We start from the raw sequence: 18,302 nt of genomic DNA, 5'->3' as shown, positions 1-18,302 counted from the left end.
CGGATCTTGATCCCTCCAGAGGGCTGCACAAATCCAGCCCATGATGTTTGCTTCAATCACTAACCCACCAGGAGAATAGAGAGAGATCTCATTGAAACCTTTACCGACTGAATCTGACATTTCTTCAGCTAAGTTTGTTTTCGTGATAGTAGGCACTGCAGATGCTGGAGAATCTGAAATAACAAGGCGTAGAGTTGGATGAACACAGCAGGCCAAGCAGCATCACAAGAGCAGGAAAGCTGACGTTTCGAGCCTAGAACTTCTGAAGGGTCTAGGTCCAAAACATCAGCTTTCCTGCTTCTCTGATGCTGATTGACCTGCTGTGTTCATCCAGCTCTGCATATTATTATCTCACCTCTTCAGCTAAACTGCATTAGGGCCATACAGCGTGGAAGCAGACCCTTCAGTCCAACCATACCAAGGTGTTTTTCTTTTGGGTGGGCATTTCCACCAAAAGACCCAGAAAGTTTTCCTTCTGTGTCTTGTCAAACTCACCCTCATTAATAAGCTACCCCCACCCCTGTCGTATCTCTCGTGCCTGTTTCATCCCTACAAAGCATCATTCCCAGAGCAACTTCACCACTCCGTGGATATTCCTGAATTCACCAGCATCCCTCGTGCACATGTTATCTTTAACAGCCCATTGTCAACCCAGACAAGCACCACTAGCTCAGAGCTGCCATGCATGGTTCCTGACATTGTTTTACACCCCCCTCCCCCCGTGCATGGAAAACAGGGGGGGAAATTGACCCCCAGTGTGTGGACAGGGATCTGGAGGTCCTCCAGAATGGGGTGGTACAGAGGTGAGAATTTCTCTCCCCCTCAGGAGTTGTAGTGAAGGGCTCATTATCAGACCATGCCAGCCTGGTCTGAGGCTGCCCCCTGGGTAAGGGCATTCTGAGCCATCTGAAGGAGGAGGGTCAATGACCTTCTCCATTCTGCCACCGTCTTCTCTGCAATGCATCACACTCACTGTATTCTCTGCTACTGGACCCATCTCACACCAAGACTCATGTTTTTCCCCTCTCACTAATGACTGCAACATCTTGGCCTCTCACATTGACCCATTGCTAACCCCTGACACACTGCAGAACCCTTCCTGTATGAATGAACCTGCACACTCCCTGACTTCTTCTGGATGGCTCCAACTTTGTTATTGGACTCCTGTCACTAGGTCAACAGCAGATATTTTTCTCTTTCCTACTCTTCTTTTTCCAACGCACTGAACTATTCACCTTAAGGTTTTTTACCCAAAGCATGTAGGTGTAGCAAGCACTTATGATATGTTGATGTTTAACATTGGCATCTCGGTAGAAGAGCAAGTGTTTTTTAACTGCTGAGCTGGTCTTTGGAGATACCACACCTGGAGTATTGTGAATGGTTTTGATCTCATTGCCTAAGAAAATATTTACTTGTCACAGACAGAGTTCAGTGAAGGCTCACCGGATTGATTCCTGAGATGGCTGGTTTGTGTTCTGAAGTGATGCTCAGTTGTCTAAGCCTGTAATCGCAGGGGTTCAGAGAATGAGAAGGAAATGAATTAAAACCTCTAAACTTCTGCCAGGTTCATGTATTCTGGAGGTGGGAATGATGTCCTCCTGGCTTGGGGATGACAGGAGGTGGGGAAAGGGGTGGAATTGGAGGCCTAGAACAAGGAGTTAATTTCTCAGGATGAAAGGGAGCCAATTTTAGATTGAGATAAGGAGAAAGTTCTTCAGTCCTAATGGTGACCCCGTGGAATTCTCGATCACCGAAAGCTGTTGAGACCAATTCACTGAATATATTTAAGAAGGGAATAGATTCCAGAGATTAGAGTTATCAACAGGAATGGGTAGAGTGTGGCATTATTGAGATTGAGGATTAGCTATCATCACATTGAAAGCTTGAAATGGCCTATTTTCTATATTTTCATGTTCATGAGTCTCATTCAAATGTACGTAAACAAATCTCCAGACACTTCAGTACCGCTGACAGAACCAATCAAAGATAAAAACGATGTCTTCCCCACCTCAATGCACGCAATATACAAATACAGATCAAACTGAAAGGTTTTCATCATTCCTCCAAAGCGGAACCCAAACTCTCTCAAAATGAAGTCTGAAAGAACTGCTGGAAATCAGAAACAAAAACAGAATTACTGGAAAAGATCAGCAGATCTGGCAGCAACTACGAAGAGAAATCAGAGTTAACTTTTCAGGTCCAGTGAGCCTTCCTGAGATCCCTTCCTCTCACACAATACTATATCATAAACCTTCATCACTGAAAGAGTTGTGAGCATTCAGTCAGTGAGTATGTTCAAGTCAGAGTTCAACAAGATTTTTGAATGTGAAGAATTATGGGATATTGTGGGAAACGTAGCTCAGGTAAAGATTCACCATGATCTTGTTAAATGGTAGAATAGACTCAAGGGGCTGAATGGCCTGCTCCTTTGATTTCCGATATTCTTATGTGGTGAATTCAGTAGTCTCTCAGTGCCTGAATAAAAAGAATCCAACTGTCCACTGCCCTAACCCTCTCATGTTTAACTTTATGCCTGTGCCTGTCATTTTACAGTTTACCATGAAGAAACAGAATGGTATCAGTGGCCCCAAATACCAGATATTTTAGAAAATGTTAGGGCTGGTAATTTGGCAGAGTTGATGAATTTAAAAAGTACTGCTATTGAAACAAAATAGCCCAAAAAATAGCAAAATGGTTCACAGATCTGCAATGATAAAAAGAGAACTAGAACCAAAGAAATGAGTATGTTACATGAAAAGTGCTTACAAAATTATAATATTGAATGCAGCTATTACATGTTTAACTTTAGAGATAATCAGCTGATGGAAGGATCATCGCTTATCCGAGAAACATTGGTATCGCACCGAAGAATCTGCACTGTGTCGGTTACATATTACCTGAGGATAGCCTGTGCCTACTGCATTGCCAGGCTTGGAAGGGATGTTCAGTTTATCTCTGCTTTTCTGCTAGAAATGATGGTGAGAAGAAACTGAGTTTTATTACAACATGCCTGCAACAAACAATGTATGTGAATCCATTCTTGTGGCCAGGGATGTCCTGGGTGCTGCGTGGAGGCTTTTGAACTATGATCACAACAGGATTCCCTACTTACAGCTGGATATTCATTTGTGTGATTATCACATTTGTAACCAATGCATCCCTGCAAAATGATCTGAAAACCAATGGCCTTCATCGCACATGAAGTGTTTTTATGTATTATCAGATTAAGTGCTCCTATTGAATGCCTATTCGAAGTCTGCAAAGCTGCTGGAAACAGCATTGCTTCAGATTTACTGCATTTGCCAAAGCTCATGTGTCAAAGCTCATTTGCCAAACCTTCAGTTCTGCCAAAGCCATTCTCTCAAAATCGGAAGCCATTCACAAACTGAGAAATTGTTCTATCTTCTGCCTTACTAGTCGACACACGATACTGTACAGGAAATTTCCCATGAGTGGGATGGCTTCAATACATTCAAGAATAGAATTCTATTAAAAGTGATAGATTTGAAATGTTGGGATTGTTTTCCGTGCATAAGAGATTTTTGCGTGGGGATTTGATAGAGTTATTCAAAATCATGAGGATTCTGGAGAGACTAGATAGTGTGCAAAATTGTTCGCATTGGTGGGAGGATTGAGAGTAAATGGTCACAGATTTAAGGCAATAGGCAAAAGAAACAATGGAAATTATAGTGATTGTAATGAAGTCAGCAGGGAACCTCATAGAATATGAGTTCCCTGATAGGGAATCTCACCTGCAATAGGGTTAGGGAGCCCTGGCTGACAGAAATAAACAGGAGGGTCAGGGGTTCTGGTCACTCCAGGAGCTGGCTCTGAGCTTGCTGGGTCAGTATCATGTAGTATCGATGTGTAAATAAAGGGTGACCTGCTGACAGAATACTGGCCTTTTGTGATAAAGTTATTTCAGAGATAACACGTGAAACATTTCTAGGCTGTGAGTGGTCAAGACCTGGAAAGTGCAGTTTGAGATTAGAGTAGAGGCACATTTGCTTGAGACATTTGGATGGGATTTGGATTTTTTAGGAAGCTGGATATGCAGGATTATCAGGGAATGGTGGGACAATAGCACTAGGTGCATTGGTCATTTGGACAGCTGGTGCAGACGCAGTGAGCTGAATGGCCTCAATAATTAGTAAGGGAATTGAGAGTCATGGGGAAAAGGCAGGAAAGTGGGGTTGAGGCTTATCGATCAGTCATGCAAAAAGAGTAAATAGATTGGTCAACAGGACTTCAAACTAGAAAGTTTTGGGGGGCGCGGGTAAGGGAATGGTGAAACTTGCTCCAGTGGGAAACAAAACAGCAGGTTAACATCTGCAGTGGTGGATTCAACTACATGGAAAAATGTGAAAGAAATGACAAGGAAGGAGAACTCAGGAGAAGTTATTAAAGCCTCCAGCACAGACGCAAATAGGACTGTGTTTGGAAAGGGCTAGCAATCAAACACTGGAAAAATGAATGACAATGAGAAGAGGGATGGGTTAGCACAGGACTGAAGGTGTTATATCTGAATGCATGCTGTATAAGGATTAAGGTAAATGAGCTTGTGGCGCAGATTGAAATTGACAGATATAATGTGGCATCACGGAGACATGACTGCAAAGGGATCAGGATTGGGATCTGAATATCCAAGGATATACATTCTATTGAAAAGATAGGCAGGTGGGCCGAGGGGGTGGTATTGCCTCATTATTAGTGAGAAATGAAATTAAATCAATAAGAAGAAATGAAGTCGGGTTGGATGGTGTAGAATCTGTGTGGATAGAATTGAGGAACCACAAAGGTCAAAAAAACATAGTTGGAGTTGTGTACAGGCCTCCAAACAGTAGTCAGGAGCTGGGGTGCAAGATACACTGGGAGATAGAAAAGGTTTGTAAGAAAGGCAAAGCCACAGTGACCTTGGGATTTCAATATGCAGGTGGACTGGGAAAGTCATGTTGGTAATGGATTGGTATCAATGTGGACTTCACCAGCTTCAAAATCTCCCCTTCCCCCACCGCATCCCAAAACCAGCCCAGTTCGTCCCCTCCCCTCACTGCACCACACAACCAGCCCAGCTCTTCCCCTCCACCCACTGCATCCCAAAACCAGTCCAACCTGTCTCTGCCTCCCTAACCTGTTCTTCCTCTCACCCATCCCTTCCTCCCACCCCAAGCTGCACCTCCATCTCCTACCTACTAACCTCATCCCACCTCCTTGACCTGTCCGTCTTCCCTGGACTGACCTATCCCCTCCCCGACATTCTCCTCTCCACCTATCTTCTTTTTTCTCCATCTTTGGTCCGCCTCCCCCTCTCTCCCTATTTATTCCAGAACCCTCACCCCATCCCCCTCTCTGATGAAGGGTCTAGGCCCGAAACGTCAGCTTTTGTGCTCCTGAGATGCTGCTTGGCCTGCTGTGTTCATCCAGCCTCACATTTCATTATCTTGGATTCTCCAGCATCTGCAGTTCCCATTATCACTGATACAATATTGGATTTGGTGTTGTGCAATGAGGCAGACTTGATAAGGAACCTTAAGGTAAAGGAACCCATAGGAGGCAGTGATCATAAGATGATCGAATTTACTCTGCAGTTTGAGAGGGAGAAGGTAGAATCAGAGGTAACACTATTACAACTGAATAAAGGTGACTACAGAGGTATGAAGGAGGAGCTGGACAGAATTGACTGGAAGAAGACCCTAGCAGGAAAGACAGTGGAACAGTAATGGCAGGAGTTTCTGGGAGTAACCCGGGAGACACAGCAAAAGTTCATCCCTAAGAAAGAGAAGCATGGTACAGGGAGGATGAGGATACCATGGCTGACTAAGGAAGTAAGGGATAGCATAAAAGCAAAAGAGAAAGCATATAATGTGGGGAAGGGCAGTGGGAAACCAGAGGACTGAGAAGCTAACAAAGACCAATAGAGGGCAACAAAAAAAGAAACCAGGAGGGAGAAGATTAAAAATGAGGGTAAGCAAGCCAGTAGTATAAATGAAGACTGTAAGAGTTTCTTTAGGTATATAAAGGTCAAAAGAGAGGCAAAAGTGGACATTGGACCACTGGAAAATGATGATAGTGAGATGGTAGTGGGGAACAAGGAAATAGTTGAGGAACTGAATAATTATTTCACGTCAGTCTTCACAGTGGAAGACACAAGTAATATCCCAAAAACTCAAGAGAGTTGGGGGTCAGAGCTGAGTATGGTGGCCATCACCAAGGAAAAGGTGCTAGTAAGACTGACGAACTAAAGGTAGATAAATTACCTGAACCAGATGGACTACACCCCAGAGTTCTAAAGGAGATAGCTGAAGAGATAGTGGGAGTGTTAATGGTGATCTTTCAGGAATCATTAGAGTAAGGGAGAGTCCCAGAGGACTGGAAAATTGCAAACGTGACACCCCTGTTTAAAAAGGGAGTAAGGCAAAATATGGAAAATTACAGGCTGATTAGTATATACTCAGTGGTGGGCAAGATTTTGGATGAGATGTAAAGGATGAGATTGTTGAATATGTAGACGTGTATAGTAAAATAGGGCAACGTCAGCGTCAGCTTTCCTGCTCCTAGGATGCTGCTTGGTCTGCTGTGTTCATCCTGCTCCACACCTTGTTATCTCAAAGTCAGCATGGTTTCACTAAGGGGAGGTCATGCCTGACCAATCTGTTAGAATTCTTTTGAGGAAGTAACGAGCAGGGTAGACCAAGGAGAGCCAATGGATGTTATCTACCTGGACTTCAAGAAGGCCTTTGACAAGGTGCTGCACAGGAGGCTGCTGAGTAAGATAGCGCCCCACGGTGTTAAGGGCAAGGTGCTAGCATGGATAGAAGACTGGCTGCCTGGCAGGAAGCAGAGACTGGGGATAAAAGGGTCTTTCTCAGGATGGCAGCTGGTGACAACTGGTGTTCCGCAAGGGTCAATGTTGGGACCGCATCTCTTCACTTTATACAATAATGATCTAGATGAAGGAACTGAGTGCATTCAGGCTACATTTGCAGACGATACAAAGATGGGTAGAGGGACAGGTAGCATTGAGGAGGTGGGGAGGCTGCAGAAGGATTTGGACAGGTTAGGAGAGTGGGCAAAGAAGTGGCAGATGGAGTACAACGTGGGAAAGTGTAAGGTCATGCACTTTGGTAAGAAGAATAAAAGCATGTACTATTTTCTAAATGGGGAGAAAATTCAGAATTCTGAAGTGCGAAGAGACTTGGGAGTTCTAGTCCAGGATTCTCTCAAGATAAACTTGCAGGTTGAATCAGCAGTCAGGAAGGCAAATGCAATGTTGGCATTTATTTTGAGAGGACTTGAATATAAAAACAGGGATGTACTACTGAGGCTTTATAAGGCTCTGGTCAGGGTACATTTGGAGTATTGTGTGCAGTTTTGGGCCCAATATCTCAGGAAGGATGTTTTGGCCCTGGTGCGGGTTCAGAGGAGGTTCACAAGAATGGTCCCAGGAATGAAAAGCATAACACATTAGCAACGTTTGAGGACTCTGGGACTATATCTTTGGCGTTTAGATGGATGAGGGGTGATCTAAGTAAAACTTTCAGAATACTGAATGGCTGGACAAAGTGGATGTTGGGAAGATGCTTCCATTGGTCAGAGAGACTTGGACCTGAGGGCACAGCCTTAGAGTAAAGAGAAGACCTTTTAGAATGGAGATAAGGAGAAATCACTTCAGCCAGAGAGTGATGAATCTAGAATTCACTGTCACCGGAAGGCTGTGGAGGCCAGGTCATTGAGTATATTTAAAATTGAGATAGACAGGTTCTCGATTATCAAGGGAATCAAGGGTTATGGGGAGAAAGAAGGAGAGTGGGGTTGTGGAACTTATTAGCCATGATTGAATGGTGGAGCAGATTTGATGGGCCAAATGGCCTAATTTCTGCTCCTATGTTTTACGGTCTTATGATCCCATTGAATGATGGAGCTGACCCAATGGGCTGAATGATCTACTTTTGCCATTCTAATGGTCTTACTATCTTGCTGTAACCATTCTGTGCTTCCATCAGTGTTGGAATGTGTCCCTTCGAATGATCACTGCTGTTTTAAAACCTTTGTTTCTGTTCTCAGTGCTGAGGGAGGAGCTTTGGCCAAAGTAGTTAGTAAACTTTGCTAAGATACACTGCAGCACCTTGCTTGTTCACAAGTTTTCACTTAGATAATCAAGCAACCAGCAGATGCGGACTTGATTCAGACTCACCCTTGGAATACATGCGCTCATGGTATACAATACTTCTAAAAAACATGCTGTGAAATCTGAAGGCCTGATTGCTCCATCACATTTACCACATTCAAATGTTCCAAACCACGGTGCAGCTGCCACCTGCTCACACTGTTTTGGAGATTGCTGACTTTCAGTCAGTGGTCTCTCCGAGAGGACTCTGAGCAGCTTGCTCGAGTAGTTTGAGTTCCTCTTCGTCCTCGTTGCTTCCTTTTCTGTTTCCCTCTCTCATTTCCTGTGACTTCCTCTCACTTTCCTTCTCCGTTTCAGTAAGTGCTTCGGCTGTGCTCGTTGTCAGGGAAACCGCAATGGCCTGCCTTTAGTCTGGAAAGATTGTGAGTGCCGTTCATTCGGGCATCTCAATGTGAGGACTGGGGTACGATGGCAGCTGACTGCATTGGTGGCTGGGGTTTGAATGTGGAGAATTCAAGTTCCATTCCAGGGCCATTTGCATTGCTCATCCAGCAAAGTGCTAAACAGGGCACAAACACAGAGAATGCCAGAGAAGTTCAGCGGCTTTGGCATCGTCCGTGGAGAGGGAAAGCAGAGTTAACATTTCAAGTCCAGTATGATGATTCTTCAAAATTACTGAGAAAGGAGTACTGAATGGTTGGAAACCCTGTATTGTAGATGGGTATTCCAGCTTGAAATAGACAGTAAGTTAGTTAGAGATGGTGCTTCCAGATGAAGATGGCCCCTTTCTCTTCAAATGTTTCACGTCATGAATGAAAACAGATGGCTCTTGTAGCCTTTAAAAGTTCTTGTGAAGCAAGTCAACAACCTCAGCTTTTGTAGCCATTGTGAGGATGGCGGGTAGCGGGGAAAACCCCTCTTTTGGGGGCCCTGTAGGTACTCCTGACCCCCCCACTCCACTCCCAAATGCTGTCAGGGCCTCTGAGATACTTGCAGGAACCTGACCCCCATCACCCCACAAAACCCCAGGCCTGCAAAACTGCCCTGGGTCCAGGAACATGGTACACTGGCTAACATCACTAATTGTGGCTCCTGCTTACCCTGGTAGGGGCCAAAGATCTGATTCATGCAGCCAGCTGTGAAGGCAAGGGCCCATTTGAAGAGAGACTGTATGCATGAGAGGTGGGTAGTGGAGCCAGCTGGACAGGTTAAGAATTAGGCAAGAGACAACTGGCAGAAAAATGCAGAGTGCAGTCAAAATGAAGTGGTTTGAGAAACATTTGTGGAACTGGAAGGACAGACCCTGTATAGCCCAAAGCTGCGAGCAGTTGGAGAAAGATATTTCCCTTGGCCAATTTGAGGCATGTTTGCCTTTACTGCACAGATGTCATTCAGATTATATTTTTGTGGCCATGGAACTAAAGTTTAATGGGAATAACCTTGAATAAACTAGTGTTGCCCTCTGGCATTCTGGAGGATGTCTGATCATGAAGCTATTTGCATTTGGACACACAGCACACTTCCTTTTGCTCAAGCCCATTCCTTCACAATACAAGGACGATGCCCAACAACAATATCCAAAGTTATACCCAATTAGGTTTATGAATGATTGTGAAATGAAACAAATTGCTTTTTATGTTTTCCATCACTTCAGAACCTCAGCTAGAGTTGAGAACCCAATCAATAAAGTTAAAAGATTGGCAAAACAGTGGTCTGAGTTTCTTCTGCAGATTTTCAATAATAAACAGGAGCTACATTGTACTGGACAACTTGTTAAAACACACTCTTTTTTGGCAGGTTCCCAAGTAGTGTGGTATTGGCTATGTTTGCACTCCATGCCAATGGTATATGCAGATTACTGTTTGTGGTCAGTAAATCCTGATATTGGGGGCATTCTTACATCAGAGTGAGTGAAACGTATTAATGAAAGGGCTTTCAAAAAGCGCATGTCAGATATTTCATTGTGACAGTTAACCTCATGTATTGAATAACGATAAATGAGATTAAGGCTGAAAACACTGGATATACTTACCTTATACTTAAGTAAAAATGTACTGTCACATCCAGGTTTTCTTTTCCCAAATTACAATCCTTTGTTTTCCTAACGCAGTGCCTTTCCCTTCCTCAGGGTTTACTGTAAAGCAAACTGAGTAGTTCTGAAATGTAGCCACCATTTCAATGTAGGAAACGCAATGGTTTGCACATGGCAAGGTCCCTGCAAAGAAATTTGTGATGACAACCTGGATATCTGATTCATTGATGTTGGTTGTGGGATAAATATTGGCCAAGAAACTCAGGGCAGAGAACATACTACATTTCTTCAGAATAACACCTCATGATCTTATGTGTCCGTCTGACAGGACAGATGGATGTAGAGAGATTAACATCTCAACAAGAATGATGTGAATTCCCTGAAGGTATTTGATAAAGTCCCTTTCTGTGAGCTAAAGCTGAGTCCACTGAATTTGAAGGCACATGAATGACCTGGCTCAGACAGTTTGAGTGACAAGGAGTAAGGTAATGGACAGATGTTCCAATAGATGGAGAGTGAGTGGCAGCGTCCTGCAAGGATCTGCATTGAAGCCTCACCTATTCACTGTGTTTATAACTGATGCAGATATGAGGATAAAAAGCCACGTGTTCAAACTTGTTGGCGTTTACAAAGCTGCATATCTTTCTGTCAATTGAAATCGGAGCAAAACATTGCGTAGAGATATTGATGTATTAAGTAAATGTGACAAATGGATTTGACTGCAAGATCATCCACTTTGGACCTTATAAGGACAGAAAAGAATATTTCTAAAATAGGGGAATGCTGAAACAGTGAAGCTCCAAAACGAGTGCCCAGGTACATAGATCGTTAAATATCATGAGCCATTATAGAACAAAAGTCAAAGGAGCGAATGGAATTATGGCCTTATATTTCTTAAGAACTAGAATAAAAAGTGTTAACTGTGCGAATATACAAAGCCCTGGTTACGTCTGGATTCACTGTGAGCAGTTTGCAGTCACCTGACCTCAGGAGGGATACATTGGTCTTGGAGGGAATGCAGGGTAGGTTTATTACAATACTACTGAATTCCAAAGTTTTTTCGAAAAAAAAAAACTCATTCATGGGATGTGGGCGTTCCCTGTCCCTAACTACCCAATGTCAACTGCATGACAGTGGACCTGGAGTCACAAGTAGGCCAGATCACCTAAGGACAGCAGCTTTCATCCCTTCAAAGTGCTTTAGTGAACCAGATAGATTTTTTGATAATGGTTACATGATACAAGTGATCAGAGTCCTACTGGACTTGTTTATTGGTGAGACGAGAGTGGTAGTGGTTTAAACTGCAGCTTACCACATCTCAGGTAGAGTGAGACTGTTGGTGTGGCCCTGCACTGTGAAGCAACTGTTCAGCCAACTGAGCTAACTAGCTTGATCTGTTCTTTTTAATCTCAATTTCATCATCTGCCATTTTGAACCCATTTCCCCAGAACCTTGTCCAGTGATATTACAGCTGTAGCACCATGTCCCTAAATTTTTAAAAGTTTATGGTTTTCACGATTTTAAGGGGAACAGATGAAGTTGTTAAGAAGAACCTATTTCCTCTGAGGTGGCTTAGGAACAGGAAAATAGCCTAAAACATAGGCCCACTCTTTCAGATATGAATTAGGAAACCCTTCTCCACATGAAGGTTGGTTCAGTTTGGAACTCTATTCCTTAAGTAATAATTGATGCTAGATAAATTGTCAAGTTTGTATCTGGGATTGCTAGATTTTTATTAATCAAGGAAATGCAGAATTAGGCAGCAGACCAGTAATGTTCTTGTTGAATGGCAGAACAGCCATGAAGGACTAATTGGCTCACTCCTGTTTCCATATTCGAACTGCTCCCACTCCAATAAGATGGCTGATATCTGGAACGCTGCTTGTATTACAGTGTGTCCTGGGCCTTACAACTTCCTGACTGGGTGTTCTGATGCATCGACATCTATTAATGAGGTACATGTTTATGTTCTTCTGAACTTTCATCACAGACTAAGACTAAAATGAAGAGCCATCTGATCAGCAGATATCACTTTGACTATCCTCAGTAATTCATTACTTGCTTACAGCCTTGAAAAACCAAAGGGCATTTGAGTAACAACATTGTGACAGCAGCAATGGCCTGACTGACGCTAGCAATAACACATGGTTGTCCTCATTATATAATACATTATTCATTGGCTCAGCCGACTGTCGAAAAACTAACACCTTCTCTTAACTGTCAAGATGAAAATCAAATATTTATGAAGGATATTTAAGCTGAGGTGATTTTTATTATGTATTGTGACCCCTTTTTGTGAATAACCAGTTTAGTGACTTGAGTTGGGAGGAACAATGAGACAATATAGTTATAGTATCTCCATCAGTGATGACAATATCTCTTACTTTTGCCTCAATGTTGAGTTAAATTTGGTGAAATCCAGTGTTTCTTCAAAGGAAGGTAAAATGTTGAGAAATCCCACATGAGTGAGGAGTACAATTTGGCCAGGTCCTATAAATGTGCCTTTTGATCACAGATGGTCACAGCCACATGTAAATGCGGGCACCTTCCAGCTGTTTTTATTTTAAGAAATGAACTCTGAATGGCAGTGTACTGTGTACAAATATCAGACACCTTAATCTTTCAGAGTGCAGCCATTGACATGGTCAAATTCTAGTACAGGAGTTCCAACCCTATACCGCATGATGTATAGTTTCATTCAGGATAATTGTGACGCACGCAGATAAAGGTATCAGACTGTCGTAGTGGTGCAGTATCTGGATGTTTTAGCCATTGTGTAACAGTGTTTGAGAAGATCATCAGCATTGATTTCAGTATCTTGACACTTAGTATGATGTTTTCAGCTTTTTAATTCACAGCTCAGTTATGTAAGGAAACGCAGCAACTTCCTGGTGTTTGTGTACAAAGTCCGTATGATTTTATAAATACATGCATTTTCTGGGCTCTTGATGTGCAGTGGTAGTATCCCTACTTCTGAGCTTGGAGGCCTGGGTTCAAGACTTGCCTGTTCTATACATGTGTTTTAACATCTTTGAATGGATTGATTAGAAAGTAAACTTAAAAATATATAAATAGCAAGGAGCTATGTAGCCCAGTGTGTTTGCTAATACCTTTCCATTAGTGAGATGTGAATTTGAAAGCAGCACAGACTATTGCAATCAAAGTATTCCCTGCCTCACATAAGGGTTTTATGTGAAATGCTTTTAAGGATTAAACTGTCAACATATTAATTCAACTCATTGCAATATTTGTCATGTTGCTTAAAGAAACCGTAAGATGACTAGTGCAGGGAAGCGGAAAATTTCACCTTTTTACAGCATAGAATGTTACTGTGAGCTTAGGGTTAAGGAGTGTTAAGCCAGAGCAAGCTGGCTTTCTTCCTGCCAAGCAGGGTCTTGTAAAAACCTTTTTAAAGTCAGTTTATTGGATGTGGGTGTCGCTGGCTGAGCCAGCATTTGTTCCCCATCTCCATAGCCCTTGAAGGGGTGGCGATGACCTGCCTTCTCGAACCACTGCAGTCGAATGGTGCAGGTACACGTAGTGTGGTATGGAAGGGAGTACCAGGATTTTGATAGTTCATTCTGGTTGTTATTAAGACAATTGGTCACCTTGGTTGGTTATAGTTGTGTATCACCTGAAACATGTAACTCTCTTTCTCTTCCTCTGATGGGCCACGTATTTGCAGCACTTTCTGTTCCAGTTTCTGTTATTTATTCAGTAGCTGGTGCCAAAGCTCAGCCTGTGACGTGTGTTGGGATGTTTTACTGGGTTGAGGGTGTGACCATAAATCCAAGTTGTTGGTGCTGGTTTACAAGCTGAGAACAGCCCATTAGTATAGTTTGTTTGTCAGGCAGTCCTTTGGGATTCACGTATGTTTTCAAGAAGGAGTTGGATATCGTTCTTAGGGCCAAACGGATCAAAGGGTCTGTGATGAAACAGGGTACTGTTAGGGTGATCAGCCATGATCCTATTGAATGGTGGAGCAGGTGTAAAGGGCTAAATGGCCGACACATGCTTCTGTTTTCTTGTTTCTCTGATTGAGGATAATTTGCTTCTGCTTTGAGCTGAAGGGTCCTATTGGCTGAATAGTCAAATGTGTGATTTGAAGACTCCAGCCAATCCTTAGGTAGATGTTGTTGTAGCATTGTGCGGTCCTGCTGAGACCCTGTCTCCGCTTTCACTAATAGCCCATAAAAGCCCCATCAGTTCAGTGACTTACTAATGAATACTTGACATCATGAATTCATCACCCAGTCTGTGACAGAAATCCAGCAGTTGTCACATCTCACTGGGATAGTTTGCTAGAAATTGTGCCCCGCTATTCTCGGAGTTACCGCAAATGGGAATAGGTTGAATTAAATTATGCAAAGCTTCTAAATTACCTGACTGATAAACTCAATCAAAAGAAAACACTCACCAAGTTCTGTACTTAACCAAAACAAAACTGTTTACCAATTACCAATGGCAATTAGGAAATAGGAATTGTTTACATAACTCTACAAAGTAAACACTATCCTTTCTTACATTCTTCTCTTCAGAAGCTCAGAGACGCACTAAGGCATACGAGACATGGATATTAAAAGAGGAAAAAGAACATGGATCAGGGAAGACTGTTCAGCAGCACCAGTCTGGACCATTGCATTGTTGAATTGTTTCTTTTGGTTTCTTCCTGTTCCTTAGTTCTTTGCCGATGGCATAAAGTTGTTGCCCACTGATCCTTGCTTTCATTCACTGGTTGAGAACTTGTCCTTTCACTGTCTTTAAAGTTGCTTTATTCCTTGGCAGAGAAAATTGAGTGGAAAACAGCCAGCTATTACTGGAGATTTTCGAGGACCTCCCTCCCAGCCCTAACCATACATGACACATGGAGAGAGATTTGTTTTGATGTTTTCACTTTGTAGGTGGTTCTCTGCTGCATAGGACCCCACATAAGCCATTGTCAGAGCCCAAACAGAAAATTGTTGTGAAGCAGTTTTGCTGCGGCTCAGAAGCCATCAGCTGTCGGTGTCTGCCTCTACTTTCAGTCTTCCAGGGAAAATACAATGTCGGATACAACTCACAATGTGCTGCAGTAAAAATGATTGTGTAAACTGTAACCATCTCTGCACAGTTCCCTTGATTTAGTCCATGGTCTTAAAATAAAAGAAATAAAAAGATGTGAGGCAGGATCTTCTCGGGCGATATAGGCTATGGTGAGATGAATGGCAGGATTTGATAAGATGTTCTGCAAGGCCCATCTTGATGTTGAAATTATCTTGTCACGTCTGCAATACTTTTCTCAAATGGCATGGTGTGATTCTCGCTAGGCTATGGTGAGTTTCCAATTGTCACTCATTATTGCTTATTAACTGCCACTTAATGCAAGCTCAAAGCCAGGAAGCTTGCACAGTTGTGGGTTTTCTAGACCTCAATCCAGTCAAGTAGGATAGCCTTCGGTCAGGGATGCTGACACAGGAATTCACTTCTGATCCAGGACTGCTTGCCGCTTTAAGCTGGGTCACAACCTCAGACCAGCTGGCATGGTTTGGCATTGTAGTCTCCACTTCTGGTCCGGGGGATACACCAACCTGTTCAGCAGGATTCCAGGGCCATACCCACAAAACAGGGCAAGGATTTCCCCTTATCTGCCATGTTCAAGGCAAATATCAGGGACTGTGCAGGGCAGCTCTAGACTGACAGGACTTGTCAGGCTGCGTGCTGGCCTTTTCAAAATGGCTCGACTGGCAATTCTGGGGTCTCTGCTGAGAGCTGAGTTGCTCTGAGAGTGGCTGGTGGAAAAATAGGGCGTGGAACTCGAACATGACATTCACCATAAGGGCTGAAACACTGATTAACGTGACATGTTGGGTAAGATACAGCGAGAAAACTCACACAACCTGATGGTGCGATTTACTCCATTAAACTCATCATGTACTTGACCAAAACATTTTAAGATTCAACGCATGGACTTTACACAATTGACACAGCTGTAGGAAAACAAGTGATTGGGTACTGCAGTTAAGGTGTCCCTTATCAACGCTGACTGATTTATAACTAGTCCTAAGTTAGATAAGGAACTTCACAAATTGAAGTTAGTACTGGTGATATTAGTCAGGGCATGCTTAAAAAATCTTCATCTACAATATTAGCAATTCTTATAACATCGGCAAAGTTAACTCCAATGCGGCAGCGTTTACAAATGTAACAATCTTTCTTCATTAGAGTAGATGTAACTAGATGCAGTTATATACAGAAGGTTTGATGGCAACTGTTATTACTTGATGTGTGTATGTTTTTATTACAAAAGAATAATTTAATATGAGGTTTTGGGATATAGTGCCAGAAAACGTTATCTCAAAATGAATTGCGCTAGTCCGTTTTCATAACAATTTGTTTTACTGAACACATTATTGACTTTGTCATATAATACCTTAATGCAAAATATGGAGGAGTTGCACAGAGATTTCAATGTAATTGGTTTAAACTAAAAAGCTTTCAGAGTCAAAATCTAATGAACCCTACAGACAGTAAATGAGTTGGAATCTTACTCATTGGAATTACAAAATACACTGCGCAATGTCTGTACAGTTATGCAGTTCTTTATAAGTGATAAAGAAGATGATAAGGGCACACAGCCACAGCATATTAATTTAGTTTTGTTCTCAAGCAAAAGTTTTCAGTCCTTTTTGGTGAATTGTGTGACAAGTGTCCATATCTTGGGTTGAATGCTCAATTACTCGCTGCATTCCTCACCACCTGTGCTGTCCCTGTCTTCTCTTTGTTCCCTGGGACTTTCATTGTCCTTTCTCAGCCAGTTCTCATGCAGTCCCAAAAGCACACGCTCTTAAAACTTCTGCCTCTGGAGAGGTATTTTTGCAGCTCAGTTGCTTTGTTGACAAGACAAGAAAAACTTGAGGAAAGAGGTTTTATCTTCAGTGAACTGATTAAAATCACCAGAGGGCCTGGGTTCGTCTCAGACAGTAGAGGATTACATTGGCCTAGATCCAGGTCAGAATCAGAAGCCCCATTTCCACCCTGATCATCCAAGACAACAACTCTCCCACAATGGGGAATCCTCCAGCCCTGAGCCAGCATAGCAATCCTCGGTGCAGGTGTGTAAGGGAACAGGCTGGGTAGGTGGTTGAGATGGATCCATAGGTTCAGGCTCAGCAGGCCTTGGTAGTCAGGACTTCAATAGGGCAGTTAGGTTGGGGGAAAAGTCAGGCTCTGAAGGGACTTGGAGTGGCTGGGAGTCAGGATCAAAGTGTTAGGCGAGGGTCTCAGTGTGAGTGATTGGGAAGTCAGTTCTCTTGTTAGCCAGATTTCAGACAATTTGCTTCCCATCTGACATTTTTTTTGAGGGATGGTCATGTCTGAGAAATGTGATCAAATGTTTTGAGGAGGTAACCTGCAGTGTTAATGGGGGTATTTGATGTGGTCTACATGACTTTAACAAGGCTTTTGATAAGGTCCCTCATGGCAGACTGGTCAAGGAAGTAAAAGCTGATGGAACCCAAGATAAAGTGGTACATTGGATCCAAAATTCACTGTGAGGCAGGAACTAGAAGGTCATGGCACTGGGATGTTTCTTGACTGGAACTGTTTCTGTTGGGGTTTCAGAGTTCAGTGCTGGGGCCTTTCCCCTTGGAGGATGCATTAATGATTTGGACTTAAATGTAGGGTATGATCAAGAAGTTCATAGATGATACCAAAATTGTTCAGGTGATTAAATAGTGAGGGGGATAGCTGCAAACTGCAGGTGGATATCAATGGACTGGTCAAGTAGACAGAACAGTGGCAAATGGAATTCAACCTGGAAAAATGATAGTGCACTTGTGGAGAGTTACAAAGCTAAAGGATTACACTATGAATAGTTGGACCCTGGGAAATGCTGAAGCTCAGAGGGACCTTGGTACACATATCCACAATCCCTGAAAATAGAAAGCTGCAGAGCTGGTAGATTAGGTGGTTACAAAAGCTTATGGAGCGCTTGCTTTTATAAACTGCAGTGTGGAATACAAGAGCAGATAGTTTCAGCATAACCTATGTAAAACACTGGTTGAGCCATGTCTGGAGGACTGTAAGCTGTTCTGGCTACTACATTACGGAAGGGATGAAATTATGCTAGAGAGGGTGCAGAGGAGATTTACCAGGAAGCTGCCT

General features: G+C 42.9%; 1 protein-coding gene across 10 annotated transcripts in view; it reads left to right on the top strand.

The window, feature by feature from the left end:
* garnl3 (GTPase activating Rap/RanGAP domain like 3) overlaps positions 1–18,302 on the top strand; it is a 387,754-nt gene that overhangs the window by 90,655 nt on the left and 278,797 nt on the right. For 3 of the 10 annotated variants that reach the window (XM_048558881.2, XM_048558883.2, XM_048558877.2), the window contains exon 4: positions 2,810–2,978. The exons of the other annotated variants lie outside the window; for them this stretch is intronic. In XM_048558881.2, the coding sequence (XP_048414838.1) occupies positions 2,823–2,978 (156 nt within the window). In that variant the 5' untranslated portion in view covers positions 2,810–2,822. The remainder of the gene's footprint in view (positions 1–2,809; positions 2,979–18,302) is intronic. 10 annotated transcript variants of the gene reach the window in all.

Source organism: Stegostoma tigrinum, chromosome 29 (assembly GCF_030684315.1).
Source record: "Stegostoma tigrinum isolate sSteTig4 chromosome 29, sSteTig4.hap1, whole genome shotgun sequence".
Lineage (NCBI taxonomy): Eukaryota > Metazoa > Chordata > Chondrichthyes > Orectolobiformes > Stegostomatidae > Stegostoma > Stegostoma tigrinum.
The sequence above is the reverse complement of the archived record's forward strand: the minus strand, read 5'-3'. Positions and strand labels throughout refer to the sequence as shown.